Source organism: Trachurus trachurus (assembly GCF_905171665.1).
Source record: "Trachurus trachurus genome assembly, chromosome: 9".
Classification (NCBI taxonomy): Eukaryota; Metazoa; Chordata; class Actinopteri; order Carangiformes; family Carangidae; genus Trachurus; species Trachurus trachurus.
This window is the reverse complement of record NC_139895.1, coordinates 2,376,876-2,391,981: the sequence shown is the minus strand read 5'-3', so window position 1 is coordinate 2,391,981 and position 15,106 is coordinate 2,376,876. Positions and strand designations below refer to the sequence as shown.

Sequence of the window (15,106 nt, the reverse complement as noted above, 5' to 3'; positions counted from 1 at the left end):
AAGGTAAATATCCTGCATTGTTCTCCTCCTCTGCTGTCCTCTGATCAGAGCTGAGTCCCTAGCAAAGGCCCGTTTTACCTAGCAACGGTCTGGCAATCGACTGCTGGAATTCTTTTTCTATTGTTGTTCTGGTAATTCTTCATATTCAACCAGAGGCGTCAATTGGGTATGGCAAGGTATGGCAGCTGCCACACCTTGGCTCCAGGGGAAAATGTAAATGTTTAAAAATAAATTTATTTTAAAAATAAATTTATGGAATTACTCTGTGTCAATTTGTATTGATTATTCTATTATTTAATACATATAAATTAACTACAAATGAAAATCAGAACAACACAATTGATTTCTCTAGTCTAGATATTATCTTTCCCAATACTTATCGTAACGTATCCCCCCTCCCTATCTTGAAATGTGGTATCTCCTGACGAGAAGCCGCCGGAGGTCAGAGCGGGTCATGTTATCGCGGTTTTTTTTATTTTTCGGCTAAGCTAATTAACTAAAATGAAAAGAAAGCAAAGAACTTTAGAATCTTTTTTTATCAAAAAAAAGGCAGGTGAAGGTGATGGCTCCAATGTTGCCCCAGCAGCAGAGGGAGGAGGACCAGGTAGTGAAGGTGGGATTCAAGCTGTTAACGAGGCTGTTAGCCACTCCAGCACCTGCGCCGGGGATGCAGATGCTAACAGGGAGACGGAGACTACATGCATGGAGGCTGAGAACTCGTCCACACCGACTTCTCGAATTGAATCCGAGTCTGAGTCCCCACCAATTTCTCAGATTGAAAGAGCTGGATCAGACGTGGACAGCGATAAGGAAGGTCAAGGCCCGGGTGCAGCAGCAGTAGCAGCCTCTGGGTCAGCTGGAGCAGAGAAGAAGGATATTAGTGGATGTAAAACAGACGGACTCAGGCGTCCTCGTTTGACCCACTTCCCAACTAGAAATGGAAGACGCTTTAATGTCAGTGTGTATCAGGAATATGACTGGGTTGAATATTCTGCTCAAGAAGATGCAGTTTATTGCTTTGCATGCCGTCATTTTGGAGGAGCCTCAACTTTAACAGGTGACAGGCATGGACTGCGTGTGTTCATAGACACTGGATACACATGTTGGAAGAACATGAAAAAAAATCTCCGGGATCATCAAGGGAGCAGTAGACACAATTGTGCTGCATTAGCGTGGTCTAACTTTAAGGCTGTGATCAGTGGACATAAGGAATCCATCGCAAGTCGGATTGACGCAAACAGGACAGATGAGGTGCAGGAGAACCGGGCTCACGTCAAATCCTTGTTCAAAATCACGTCATTTCTGGGAAGACAGGCCCTCCCTCTCCGTGGCCACAACGAGAGAGATGAGGATGAAAATAAAGGAAATTTCCTTGAACTTTTGGACGTTATTGCAACAGATGACAGGAACGTGAAAAGCAAACAGGAACGCAGGTATGCGCACTATTCTTCCCCAGAAGCCCAGAATGATATGGTGAGAGTTATTGGGGAAAAGATCAGAAGTATAATCATAAGTGAAGTAGGAGAAGCACGGTACTTTTCAGTGTTAGTGGATGAAACGAAAGACCTGTCTAAGAAGGAGCAGCTGGCCATTTTGATCCGCTATGTACATGACGGGATTATAAAGGAAAGAGCCATTGGAACCTATCACATGAAGGACCTGACAGCTGAATCCCTGGCCCAGAAAATAATAAAGGAATTATCGAGTTTAGATATTCAGCTGTGTGTTGCACAATGCTACGATGGTGCAAGTGTTATGCGGGGTAATGTGCGTGGAGTGCAGGCTTTAATACGTGAAAAAGTGCCGCATGCAGCGTATATACACTGTCATGCACATAGACTAAATCTTGTGCTTGTGAGCTCGATAACTGAAATACCAGAGATGGCAGAGTTTTTTGGTGTTGTTCAAACACTATATACTTTTATTGCAAATAGCAATACCAGACACATGCTTTTCATTGAGGCTCAAAAGAAGTTGGGGCACAACAAAATACTGCACTTGGAGCGCACCTGTCCCACTCGGTGGCTGTATTGGTATAGGGCTCTACAGAAGATAAAACTGCGCTACGAGGCTATACTAGCTGTGTTAGATGCCACTATTGACGCTCATGCAGAGGGTTCAACTGAAGCTGCTGGACTTCGGACGAATATGCTGACAGTCACTTTTGTTGTGCGTCTTCATGTCCTAGAAAAAATCTTAAGTCTCACTTATGGACTGTCTGAACAGCTTCAGACAAAAGACATTGCAATCACGATGGCTTCCAACCTCATACGGAGTACTAAGGCCCAGCTGGAAAAGATGAGGTCAGATAAAGAGTACCAGGACACACTGAGCAGAGCCAAGGCATTTTCCACAGAGCTCGGCCTCCCAAGCAGCGACACTGCCCCTCTGCGACCAGCAAGAGCACGGAGTGTGTCCAAAGCCTTGGCAGGGTTTATTGTCGGATCATCCAGTGGCCAGAGACAAACAGGAGATGACCAAGAAAAAAGACTATACTTTGAAACACTGGACCGCTTCATCTCTGAGTTAGATCGCCGATTTACAGATAATGATGAGCTACTTAATGCTATCCAGGCATTTGATTGTTCATCTCCCCATTTCATGGATGTAGTTAAAATGGAACAGTTTGCACAACTCTATGATGAACTGATCGACACCACCCTTCTCAGTTCCCAGTGTCACACAGCAAAAGCTTTCCTTGAACTTGAGATGAAGGAGGACGTGGAGGAGGAGAAAAACATAATGCTGGCTTTGACACGACTGAAGACCATGTCTGTCGCTTTTTCAGAGGTCATCAAGCTATTCAAGATCGCAGCAACTATTCCTGTCTCCACTGCATCCAACGAAAGATTCTTTTCCGTTTTAAAAAGAGTCAAGACTTACCTGCGGACCACCATGAGCGACGACAGGTTCACAAACCTCATGTTGATGGCTGTTGAGCCTGCTGTCGTAAAATCCCTGGACGCAGATGAACTCGTCAATAACTTTGCTGCTTTGAGGATCCGCCGTTATCCACTTGTGTAATAATTAATAAAGTTCATCTCAAAGTAAGATACCCAAACATCTTATTAATATGATTTCTCTTTCTCTTTTCTTCTCCCTCCCTCCCTCTCCTCTCTCCCTCCCTCCCTCCCTCTCCTCTTTGTATTTGGACTTTAACAGTTTACAGCAGTTTACCTGGTATGTTCACGTGATATTGTTGCAATTACATAGTGAATGAAGTGAACAGAAAGAGTGAAATTGTGTCAGAACTGCTCTCTAACCCTGCCGCTTGCTATCCATGGTGCTGAAAACGGATGCGTAACGGCGCATTTGACTGAATTGATTGATTGACGTGCGTAGTTAAGTGTTTGTGTCCATAGTTATGTTAGCGGGATGTGAGTGAGGCTGTATTTGAAAAAGTTCAAAATTTCCTAACCACACAGAAAAGCTACATAGCAGACTTGTCACTTTTGTTATGATTATTTGCTGGGCATGTATATTGATTGATACTGTAGTTAAGTCATGTGACTAGTAACCTTGCCATACCTTAGCTTTGGCTGAATTGACGCCACTGTATTCAACCTTTAAATGTTTGTGTTTTCCTTTGGCGAGGGAAGCTTAAATCGTTGGTCACAACAAAATGTAGTTTTCTTAATACATCCAGTGACTTCCTGTTGAGATTTGTGACCCTTTGGTCCCTGGACACTCGATACAAATTTTATATTAAATTACAGAAGAAACAAAACAAAACAAAAAAAACAAAACAAATCCTTCCTTTGTTTAAAAAAAAAAGGTCTCGATGCATGATGAAGAAGCAACAGTCAGGTGTTTTGTGGTTTTTATACAGTGAGGGAGGAGTTTCGTCTATAAATCAAGCATCACAGTCAAGAAGGCAGCTCAGTAGGAAACCTCCGTAAAGGGTGTCACTCCCTAGCCTCGTAAACCAGCCTCTCGCGGAAATGCATTTCATTTCATTCCGAGGGAGAGTCTGGCCTCATCCCCATTCTAAGCGTTTGGACTGAAACCCTCAGAAGGCCGAGCCAATCAGCGTCGCCCGCTGTGATTGACACAACACGTTGGCCAATCAGGGACCGACTGGTGCAAAGCCCCGTCACTACACCAACTTGCTGATTGGCTGAATGGGGTTGTCTGTCAACGCTACTACCAAAGATATTAAACCGTCTTTGCTACTACTCCCGCCCACTCCAAACGCTTACAGGGGGGATGAAGCCAGACTCTCCCGAGAAATGAAATGAAATGCATTCCCGCGAGAGGCTGGTTTACGAGGCTATGGTAAATGGTAAATGGTCTTGTATTTATATAGCGCTTTACTATACCTGAACGATACCCAAAGCGCTTTACAGTACATCACATTCACCCATTCACACACACATTCACACACTGATGGCGGTAGCTGCCATGCAAGGCGCTGACCAGGCTAGTCAGTGAGGCTAGTCACTCCCATGATCCCATCTAACATTAGGCAATTATTTACATTTATTTATATAGCGCATTTCAGGTCAAAGCAACTCAATGTGCTTTACATAAAGACAAAACATTTAAAAAGAACAGCATAAAAACATTTTTTTTTAAATGAGAAAAAAAATTATAAACATTAAACATAGAGTTAGAGGCAAGAGCAAAGAAGAATAAAAAGTAGAGAGAGAAAAGAAAATTAACCTGATGATTAGGGCTGGGTATCGTTTAAAAATTTTCGATACCAGTACCGATACCAGTACCCTTAACACGATACCGATACCAAATGAGTACTTCATTCGATACTTTTTTTCAAAGAAAGCAATCGGTTACATGAATGTCACCACCACTCTCCATTCAAAAGATTTTTTACTAGGGATGGGCAATGAATAGTCCTGCAATAAAATAAAAAATCAAAGAGGGCTAGTTTATGAGACAATCATCTTGTATGAAAAAATGTAAATGTCTCCTTTTCACTGGTGCAGAAAGAGAAACATGGAAAGACTCCACCAGAAAGTTCTGTGTGAAACTCTGTCAAATAAACAAATGAAACTGAGGTGCAGTGCAAACTCTGCAAGGTGCGGATTCTGATTAGAAGCGGCTGGAAAATATTGATGTAATAGTTTACACCGGGAGAGGAGACTTCCTCGTTTAGATGAGCGCTCATTACGTAACGAGGACCTCATTGAACGGTACCGCTGTGATCAGAAGCAGTAACGTGACTCTCACTGTCCGCGATTTAATTTTTAAATGACAGGCAGCTGTTCAGTTGGTGATTTAAAACGATCGATTAGCGGTAGCGCCGCTTCGCTACGAGCGGGGAGAGAGAGGGGAAAAAAGAGAGAGAGAGAGAAAGTGACGTGTGTGTGTGTGTGCGGCGTTGGGATTCAGGTGCCGCTTCTCATTTCAAAAGACGGACGAGAGAGAGAGAGACCCGCTTCACCGCCGTACAAACTGTTGTTGTTGCGGTGGTGGACCAATCACACCGCGCATTGAATCAAAGAACACTTGCAGCAATTGGCTGCGAGCAAATCCATAGAAATAGTCTTTTTTTTTTCTTGATCTGGGTACAAAAAATATCGATTGCAGGTATCGATTGACAGGCGCAGTTTCGATACTACTTGGTACTGGGTTGTTTCGGTCGGTACCTGAAAAGTATCGAGTACCGATACCCAGCCCTACTGATGATGCACCTGAGTTATCATCCTGGGAGTTTCAAATGAAGCCAAAGGAAAAAGAAGAGGAGCTATCCGTCTGGGAGCGAGAGTAGAAGAAAAAAAGGAGGCTGAAGTAAAAAGAAAGCGAGACAGTGGTAAGTGGAGTGATTAAGTATAATGAGAACAGTAAATAACTGCTGTTATTGAACAAATGTTGTTAGTCTTACAAACGGGGAGACACTTGAATGGCAGCTAACGTTAGCGTCGGACCAGTGACTGCGTTAGACTAACAAACGTTAAAGCAGATATCAGTGGAATGTTTTTGTTAATATAAGTCCTAAATAGTCCTATTTTCCGTCAGCAATCACTTACATGAAGTATTTCAGCCTAAACACGAGTCTCTCCGTCACTCTGCTCTGCTGTAACCCGAGGAGAAAATTTTCCTTGTGGGATACAAGTGTTATCCAATGAGGAGAGAGAACAGCATGAAGGGCTGTGTGTGCAGCCAAGGGATGCGCGTGAATGTGGTGACGTAGCACGAGGACCAATTGATGCCTGACAAGGGCGGGGGCTGCTAACTCATGGTGCGTTCAAAGAAACTCGTACTTTGTGTTTTTCCTTCCTGTGAAGTCATACCAGTTCGATCTGGTACGAGTTCACGGGTCGGAAGTTACGAGTGGCCGTTATAGGGAACTTTCACAGACAACAGGATGGTAAAAACACGAGCTACGGGTTACCTGGAACGCTACCAAGTCGTAGTTGTGACTTGAAGCTGTAACTTACGGTTTCAAAAGCCTGCCTTGAACGCAGCATTAGCCGAAACGGCCGTGAAGCTGATATCTGCTTTAATGTTAAGTTTATTACTTCAGGTTTTTGCTTGGTTAGCTAGCGAGTCGGACTGCACTCGAGTCGGTGACTCGGTGTTCTGGCACTGAAGGTTGTGAAGTTACAAAAAAAAAGCAAGTTTAACTTAACGTTAAAGCAGAAGTAAGTGATATATTTGTGTTAATATAAGTCTTAAATAGTTCTATCTTCCGACAGCAATCACTTACATAGAGTGTTTGGACCGAAACACGGGTCTGTCAGTCACTCTGCTCTGCTCTGAGCCGAGGAGAAAACATTTATCGTATCCTACAGTTTTTATCCAATGAGGAGAGAGAACAGCATGCAGGGCTGTGTGTGCAGCCAAGGGACGCCGTGAATGTGGTGACGTAGGGACGAGGACTGTTATGGTGCGTTCAAGGAAACTCGTAACTCGTGTTTTTCCGACCTGTGAAGTCGTACCAGTTCGATCTGGTACGAGTTCACGGGTCAGAAGTTACGAGTGGCCGTTATAGTGCACTTTCACAGGTAAAACAGGTCGGAAAAACACGAGTGGGTTGCCTGGAACGCTACAAAGTCGTAAGTTGTGACTTGAAGCTGTAATTTACGGTTTCAAAAGCCTACCTGGAACGCAGCATTAGCCAAAACGACCGGATCGCTTACTTCTGCTTTAATTGTCGGCCTCCTTGACAGCAAGTAGCAACACTCTAATAACTTGCTAGCTACCAAGGTGAAGTAAATAAGCTAATTTAATATGTTACAGTATTGACATGAGTATTCAGTATCATAATAACATGAAAGTGTAAAAGTTAACAAGCTTTGGGTGGTATGAAATCAATGAATAATGAAAGCTATGTCCAAGGAGAACATTTAAAGCCTCTCTTATCTCTCCTCAGGATCATCTTTAAAGTTTCTGACAGCAGCAAAACAGAAGAATAAAGTGCCCCCTCCAAACGCTGACAATGAAAACTGTAAGTTCAATATTTCACTTTAATTGATTGACTCTCGCAGCTGCAGGGTCACATCAGGGCACATCTATGTCAGGGCTCCAGACTAACTTTTTTGACTAGGAGCACAGTGGCCCCTAACTTAAAATTTTAGGAGCGCAAGCAGAAAATTTAGGGGCGCACACCGAAATCGACTTGCAAAGTAAATTTGCACATTTCCTCTAATTTTCACTGTATTACTGATAAATACTGCATAAATGCAGAAACTATAATGTTTTAAATTCACATTTTATTGTGCAACAGTTTAAATATTGAAAATATAAAGTTAATGTTTAGGCTGCACTGACCAATAACAGAACAAGTAGACACACCACTTGTGGTAAACTCATCCTAGAACAGACCCCCCCCCCCCCCCCCCCCCCCCCCTCCCTCCCTTGGGGGACGAGGTGCCTGTGTAGGCCAGCCCTTGTTGGCCTCCTTGTCTGCTGACCCTGACTGAGCCACATGTGCACGGACTCCGTGGCATCAAACTCGTCGACACCCCCCCCCCCCCCCAACCTCCTCCGCACCGCCAAAAAAAAAAGGATCTATCGATCAACAATCAATCAATCATTTCCGAGCCTAGTCTGTGCAGCGCGTTCTGCAGCGCGAGTCAACCTGCTTCGTTGCCTTCTGACGATTTGAGTACCGCTGCTGAGAGCGCGAGCATATTATGGGATGTTTAAGGTTTGTAGCGAGCCGTCGGAAAAAAAAAAATGCAGGTGACACAGCACACACGCAGGTCACCGGTCTGTGTGTCTCCTGCTGTTTCACACGGAGCTGCGCTGTGGAAAGACGTCTCCTCCGCTCCGAGGTGTAGAGAAGAGAAACATGTTTCTTTTCACACATTAGCCAATCACAGTGGTCATTTAAAAAAAAAAAAATCGGCAAATTTACTGGTCGCACATGCGCGAGTAGATGAAAAATTTACTCGCACTGTATCAAATTTTAGTCGCAAAATGCGACCATTTAGTCGCAGTCTGGAGCCCTGTATGTGGATCATGTGATCGAAGGTAGCTTTTAACAAAATTACTATTTTATTTGTTAAATGTTATTCTTGAAGGGCCACAGGCAGGATTACACACATCCTCCTCCACTCTGCATGTGCCTTATCATTTTATAATTCTCACATTTTCTATTATTCCTTCTCATAGTTAAAATACATTTTTGCTTCCTCTGGTATCAGACACAAACAGCTGGCAGACTGTTTCTACCTCAGCTTCAGCTGTGTTGACAGGCAGTGATCCACCTCACACAGAACTCTGATCAGAGCTGAACAAGCTGCTTCTCCTTTTTTTCGTATGGTGTCGATCACCTCTCGAGCTTTCTCTGCTCTGTTTGCTGTCGCAGCAACAGACTCCATTTCACCATCAGTTACCACCTCACAGTCCAGGAGTTTATCCAGCAGCTCATGGAGAACTGGTTCAGTCACTCTCTTGATGAACTCAGTCCGAGCAGACCTCAGCCTCTCTGCTGCTGAGACACTTGGAGTCGGAGCTGAGACACTTGGAGACGGAGCTGAGACACTTGGAGATGGAGCTGAGACACTTGGAGTCGGAGCTGAGACACTTGGAGTTGGTTCTGGACGAGGACCTGGAAGATGAACTAAAAACATACTTGTGTTCAAAAGAAGCAAATTCAATCGTGGTATACCGTAAGTGTATACACAGTACGGATGGAACCACTCATGAAAAACAATCTGTCTCGTCCAGTTTGCTCGTCTCAGTTCAGGACTCTGTAGAAAGTCCTTACAGCAGTAACCCAGAAGTCACCAGTGATCACACCAGGCCGAACACAACTGTAAAGTCCATCCAACATCACTTCTGAGCATTTTCAGCTCTAATGATTTTAAGATGACGAGCTCTGACTCTGGGACGACGAAATGTGACAGACTAACAAGTTACAGACACATCAACAGGAACTTGGAGAAAGTGAAGTGTGAGGCACCGTACAGCTCAGTAGTAGGTGCCCCACAGGCAGATGTTACAGTCCTCACTGCAGCTGGCCATGGTTTGAATCTAAATCTGGTGGCCTACTTAGATACTATACTATACTATACTTAAAGAAAAAAAGGTGAAGTTTCTGAGCAACACCTGAAGGAGAACAGGTATGACTGATTCAGGACCTGATGAAGGACTGAGCATAAATATGTTTAGTCCTTATTTTATTGAAGGTCCTTTCAGCTCCTTCATGAAGCTCCTTGGTCCTACTCTGAACGGTTTCCCACTATAGTTTGACTCGCCCTTGTCAACAAGAATAGACCACAGAATAAACAGAAGATGATCTGAGGCCCAATAAGAACAAAGACACCACTCATCAGTCAGGTTTACATCAGGCAGATGTAGACTTTTACCTGGCAGAGGGACTTGACACTTCCACACATCTGTCTTGGTTTCGTCTCGGACCACTACGTTGGTAATCTTGGTGCTTGAAGGTAAGATGATCTGAAACGTTGGATGGTAATTTGGTCCATAGTTTGGGTAAAAGTCTTTTTTCTGAAAACCAGCAGCATGTGTGTCAGTCTCCAGGTGAGTGACAGCAGTTTGATGAATCATGTCAGCTTTAGTCTGAAACACTCACCTCAGGCTGGACTATGTCGGCATCTGGACAGTGAACTGTGTACGTTTCATTTTTGACGAGTGTCCTTTCGGAAGGCATCGTGATGAACTCAAATTTTTTGTGCTGTGCCTTCACCTGGAGAACAATCAGATCATTTAATTAGAGTCAGACCTGAGCCTGAACAGACAGATTGGTTCTACGGGGCTGGACCTGCAGGACATAGAGAGTTCTTTCTGACTTCACACTGATCTTTGAATGATTGTGTAAGACTTGCTGAAGTGGTGTCAAGGAGACACTGAGACACAGGTGTTAGTTCACAACATCAGGTCTGTTAGTGATGAATTTGGAAAGAGAAGCAAAGTGAATCTCTAACACTTCAGTCTGTAGCCTTACCTCTTCCAGGGGGACGTTATGAGGCAGCAGATGCACATTGAGGCTTTGCTTCAGTTCTGCGAAGTTTGGTTGTTGGAACAGCAGAATTTGACTGTGAACTGATTCCTTGTTGTTCCACAACCAGCTAAGCAGGCCAAAGGCAGAAAGATGAGGAACTGAGACGATCACATGAGTGTCTGTGACCTCCAGTGGCTCGATGAAGCTCATTCCATCATCAGTGATGTGTGCGACAGACAGCAGACCGTCACAGAGCAGAGCTGTGGAAACACAGAGACAACAACCTCGTTACAACAGCAGTGACAATTTCAGTCACTGTTGTCAACATCAGGAAATTAATCAGAAGGCTGGTGAAGGATAGTGCCCTGATTTTCCAGTGTATTCATGTAATAAATGTACACGTCAATTACATTGTCACACGACTTATGTTATATGATTAGTTCCCATCATTGTTCTGACAAACATGATCACTTGCTCACCATCCTTTGTTTCACAATGTGGGAGGTGGAGCTGGCGGACGGCATCCTCAGGACACTGGATGTTGAACAGTGGTCCTGCAGCCATCTTGCCAACTGAGTGGAGGAGGCTCTCATCCCATTGGACAGTCCTGTAGAGCAGCTCCGCCTCCTGAGCCACAACAAACACCAGTCCAGTTGAAGAACACTGGAACTGGCCTGGACCAGGACACCTGAACCTGTGGGACACAGAAGGCTGAGTGACCACCTCAGACCCTGAGATGAAAAAGGTTCAACATTGGCTAAAACATTGTGTTCTTTCTGACTCAGCTGACTGAGAGCTGATCCAGCTGATGTTCCCTCACACAGTCGACCATGAGGACGACGATGCAGAGACACAACTGCTGTGGCTCAGGAGAAGCTGTGAAGGAAGAGGAAGGTACTTTGGTAAAAACTGTGTTGAGTAAGTTTATTGCATGTTTACCTGTATGAGACTTGTGTAGATTCAGTTTCCAGTTCAGGTTTGAAGCTTGACTGCTGCAATTCAGAGATAAACAATGTAAGCTATAATAAATGTAAGCTATAATAAATATATTGTGTTGAGTGAAGCCAATGGATTTGTTCCACAGTCCTGAGTGACCTGAGGCACAGTGGACAAAGTCTGGGGGACTGACAGTGTGACACAGGGATTTGATGTCAACGTATTAATGTACAGACTGCATCTGAGAAGCAGCAGAGAAATTACAAATGTTTTGTGGAATAACCGTGACCATAATATGATCAGTTCATCCTTAAGATTATCCTCACAGTTAGTTTGAAGTGAGTTTTTACATGTTTTTCTGCTAATTTTAGACCTTTGGTTCATGTAATTTCTTGTTGGCATACAATCTGAGCTGAATTTCTTGTGTGACCAGCTATACGTTATTTATGTATTTATTTATTTTCTTTATTACCTTCATCCCCTCACGGTTAGGGACAGAGCTACCATTGCAGAAGCAGCCATTGGGAGCTGTAACCTCAAGGTCATCAGTGCCTGTTGAGGCAGCAACATGAGAACCCACTGGAGGATCTCAGGAGGATGGAAGCTACCAAGCTGAAGTATGAGGACTTTAGGGCCTGGCTGAACAAAGGTCTTTAGAAGCAGCAGATGGATACCATCTGGTCAAGAAAGCTGTGGCCACCACAGTGGATGCTGTTGCAAAATTTAAAAAACATCTTTGGTTGCCAAGGTAGTCAAGAAGCACCTCAGTAGCAAGGCACCTGGAGCGGAGGAGATGCACTCTGAGATGCTTCAGGCTCTGGATATTGTTGGGCTGTCTTTGCCTACACATCTTTTCAATTGGGTACAATACCTGAAGAGTTGCAAACCACCAATTTTGTGTGCTCCCTGGAAAATTCCATGCCAAGAGGCTGGAAGAGAGGCTCTGACCGATTGTCAACCCAGAGGGAGCAATATGGATTCTGTCCTGGATGTGGATGAATGGACTTGTTCTTCACCTTTGCAGGAGCTCTGAGGGGGGCATGGGAGTTTGATCAGCTCGTCTACAAGTTTGTTGAGGACTTGGAAAGGGCTTACAACCATGTGCCCCTGGACACTCTGTGGGGGGTCCTCCAGGACGTAACACGCTTGTTGCTACAAGCCATTCAGTCCATGTACCACCAAAGAGTGAGATGTGTCTGTATTCTCAGAAGAAAACCAAACAAATTTGCGGCGTAAAGGCCTTTGCACACCGAGTCTGTTTTTTTTCCATCCGAAATTGCCGCACGTCAAAAAATAAATTCAACCTCATGTTGTATCAATCATATTTACATACCGAGTCCAAGACTTTCGTCTGTCATTTAAGTTTTCGGAACAGGTTAGATTTTATGTGTTTTTCGCAGCCTGGCTGACCAATCACAGCAGCGTTTCGAGGCTGAAGAGAGAGAGAGAGGGAGAGAAAGTATCCCCACTGAGTGTGTGTGTGTGTGTGTGTGTGTGTGTGCGAGCCAGCCGCTGTTCAGGATCATGGAAATTGGTCGTCTTCTGTTTAATGTGTGAGTTAATAATCAATATCTATCAAACTGGAACTGACATCCTAAAATAAACTGTTGAAGTGATCATGATAATTCTTCTGCTCATTTACAAGCAGGTCCCCTGCTATTGACGTCCTCTCAGGATCAGACGGACACAATATTTTATTTTTCTCTTTTTATTACTTGACAAGTGAGAGGACCACAAAGTGCATCACTGCGCGATGACTTTTGTCTCCCTCTCCAAAGTTTGGAACAGAAAATAAAAACACATGCGAATAAAACGCAGCAGACTCAGTGTGCAACGACCTTTGGCCGAGAGGAGGAAAACAGGGATGAGTATCAGGACCTCCAGGAGTTGAGGTATCTTGGGATCTTGTGCATGGGTGAAGGTAGGATGTAGTGGGAGATCAACAGACAGATCATTACATCTGGAACCCTCTACTTAAAGTAACATTGCAGAGTTTTTCGGCCTTAAAATAATGTTTCCAGACTCATTGCAATGGTAGAAAAATGGTTAATAGGATGAATGGTGCTGCCGCTGCAGCCTGAGCCGGGTCGCGTCGGCTGAAACTGCGCTATGTAACTTCCCTGCACGGGTACGAACCCCCCCTCCTCCCCCCTCCCCTCTGCGTCGAGGGAGAGACGTGGTAGGTAAAAGCGAAACTTACGGTTCCCCTCCGGTCGTCGCCGCCGCCGCCGCCCCCCCACCCCCCTCACCCCCCCTTCCCCTCCCCCGACCACCCGCCACACAGTCTCCTTGCAAACATGTGGGAAATACTGTTGTTTATTAATGTGAATAAACGCTGGATGCGCTGGCTGATAAGTTTCGTTTTCGTTAAGTTTCATTTTCCCCCCCAGACGATAGCGCTTCTCAACCAGATGGTGGAAGCACTGAGCTGAAACTCCGCAATGTTGCTTTAACCTGCTGCCACTGAGACCAGGCCCCGGAAAAGTGGGAGAACATGGATAGAAGAGATTATTATTATTATGCAACTCATTCATCTAGTGCTGAAACCACAATCTAATCTATGAGTTTGTTTCTACACTGAAGATCTCATTGTTGTTACCAGCACAGGAGATAATCTCTGAATATTTTTTTCCCCCCTGTTGAGCCCTTAAATCTGTCTGGAAAATCAGGATACAATGTTTTTCTCTCACCTTCAGCTTTGTGTTGTCCTCAAGCTCCAAGTTGTCTTCATCAAACCTCTTCAGCTTCAAGTCATCTTCAGAGACCTTCAGCTTAGAGTTGTCCTCAGAGACCTTCAGCTTTGAGTCATCCCCAGAGGACTTCAGTTTTGTGTCATCCTCTGAGACCTTCAGCTTTGAGTTGTCCTCAGAGACCTTCAGCTTTGAGTCTTCCTCAGAGACCTTCAGCTTTGAATAATCCTCTGAGACCTTCAGCTTTGAGTCTTCCTCAGAGGACTTAAGCTCTGAGTCTTCCTCAGAGACCTCCAGCTTTGAATCATCCTCAGAGGACTTAAGCTCTGAGTCATCCTCTGAGGACTTCAGCTTTGTGTCATCCTCTGAGACCTTCAGCTTTGAGTTGTCCTCAGAGACCTTCAGCTTTGAGTCTTCCTCAGAGACCTTCAGCTTTGAGTCATCCTCAGAGACCTTCAGCTTTGAGTCTTCCTCAGAGGACTTCAGTTTTGTGTCATCCTCAGAGACCTTCAGCTTTGAGTCATCCTCAGAGGACTTCAGTTTTGTGTCATCCTCTGAGACCTTCAGCTTTGAGTTGTCCTCAGAGACCTTCAGCTTTGAGTCTTCCTCAGAGACCTTCAGCTTTGAGTCATCCTCAGAGGACTTCAGCTCTGAGTCATCCTCTGAGGCCTTCAGCTTTGAGTCATCCTCAGAGGACTTCAGCTCTGAGTCATCCTCTGAGGCCTTCAGCTTTGAGTCATCCTCAGACTCCTTCAGCTTCTCCTCAGAGACTTTTGGCTTTGAGACACCTGTTAAAAGAGAAGAAACAAAGAACATCTCAGAAATCAGCATTTGCTATTCTTCTCTTTATCATATGCTAATCAGAAATAAACTCCACCTGACCACGTGGTTCATGCTGCTGTCTGTCGATAAATACAGAGTTCCTTAACAGCTGAGGGGAGGTTTTCTACCAGCCCAAACCAACATTCAATTCATCAGGAAAATGATTTGCATGGAGAATTTGTAAACAACAGGCAGAGAGATGTATCCATAAAGTTAAAGCAGACCTAAACCAGCGTTTCTCAAACTTGTATCAGTCACGGCACCTTTCAAAAGTGCATAAAATCTC

General features: G+C 44.5%; 2 protein-coding genes and 1 pseudogene across 3 annotated transcripts in view; all 3 read right to left on the bottom strand.

The window, feature by feature from the left end:
* LOC310991322 (NACHT, LRR and PYD domains-containing protein 3-like) overlaps positions 1–15,106 on the bottom strand; it is a 271,452-nt pseudogene that overhangs the window by 235,558 nt on the left and 20,788 nt on the right. The gene's annotated exons all lie outside the window — the stretch shown is intronic.
* Positions 1–15,106, bottom strand: part of LOC310991810 (caspase recruitment domain-containing protein 8-like) — a gene marked incomplete at its 5' end in the record, with an annotated part of 38,270 nt that overhangs the window by 21,430 nt on the left and 1,734 nt on the right. The window contains 4 exons of the mRNA XM_083979741.1: positions 10,376–10,632; positions 10,852–11,066; positions 11,312–11,364; positions 13,999–14,786. Of these exons, the coding sequence (XP_083835867.1) occupies positions 10,376–10,632; positions 10,852–11,066; positions 11,312–11,364; positions 13,999–14,786 (1,313 nt within the window). The remainder of the gene's footprint in view (positions 1–10,375; positions 10,633–10,851; positions 11,067–11,311; positions 11,365–13,998; positions 14,787–15,106) is intronic.
* Positions 7,264–10,113, bottom strand: LOC310991378 (uncharacterized protein). The gene is made up of 4 exons (XM_083979064.1): positions 10,004–10,113; positions 9,777–9,918; positions 8,587–9,016; positions 7,264–7,314 (listed from the first exon to the last, which is right to left on the bottom strand). Exons 1-3 carry the CDS (start codon positions 10,079–10,081, stop codon positions 8,634–8,636), a joined length of 603 nt encoding a protein of 200 aa, XP_083835190.1. The 5' UTR covers positions 10,082–10,113; the 3' UTR covers positions 7,264–7,314; positions 8,587–8,633.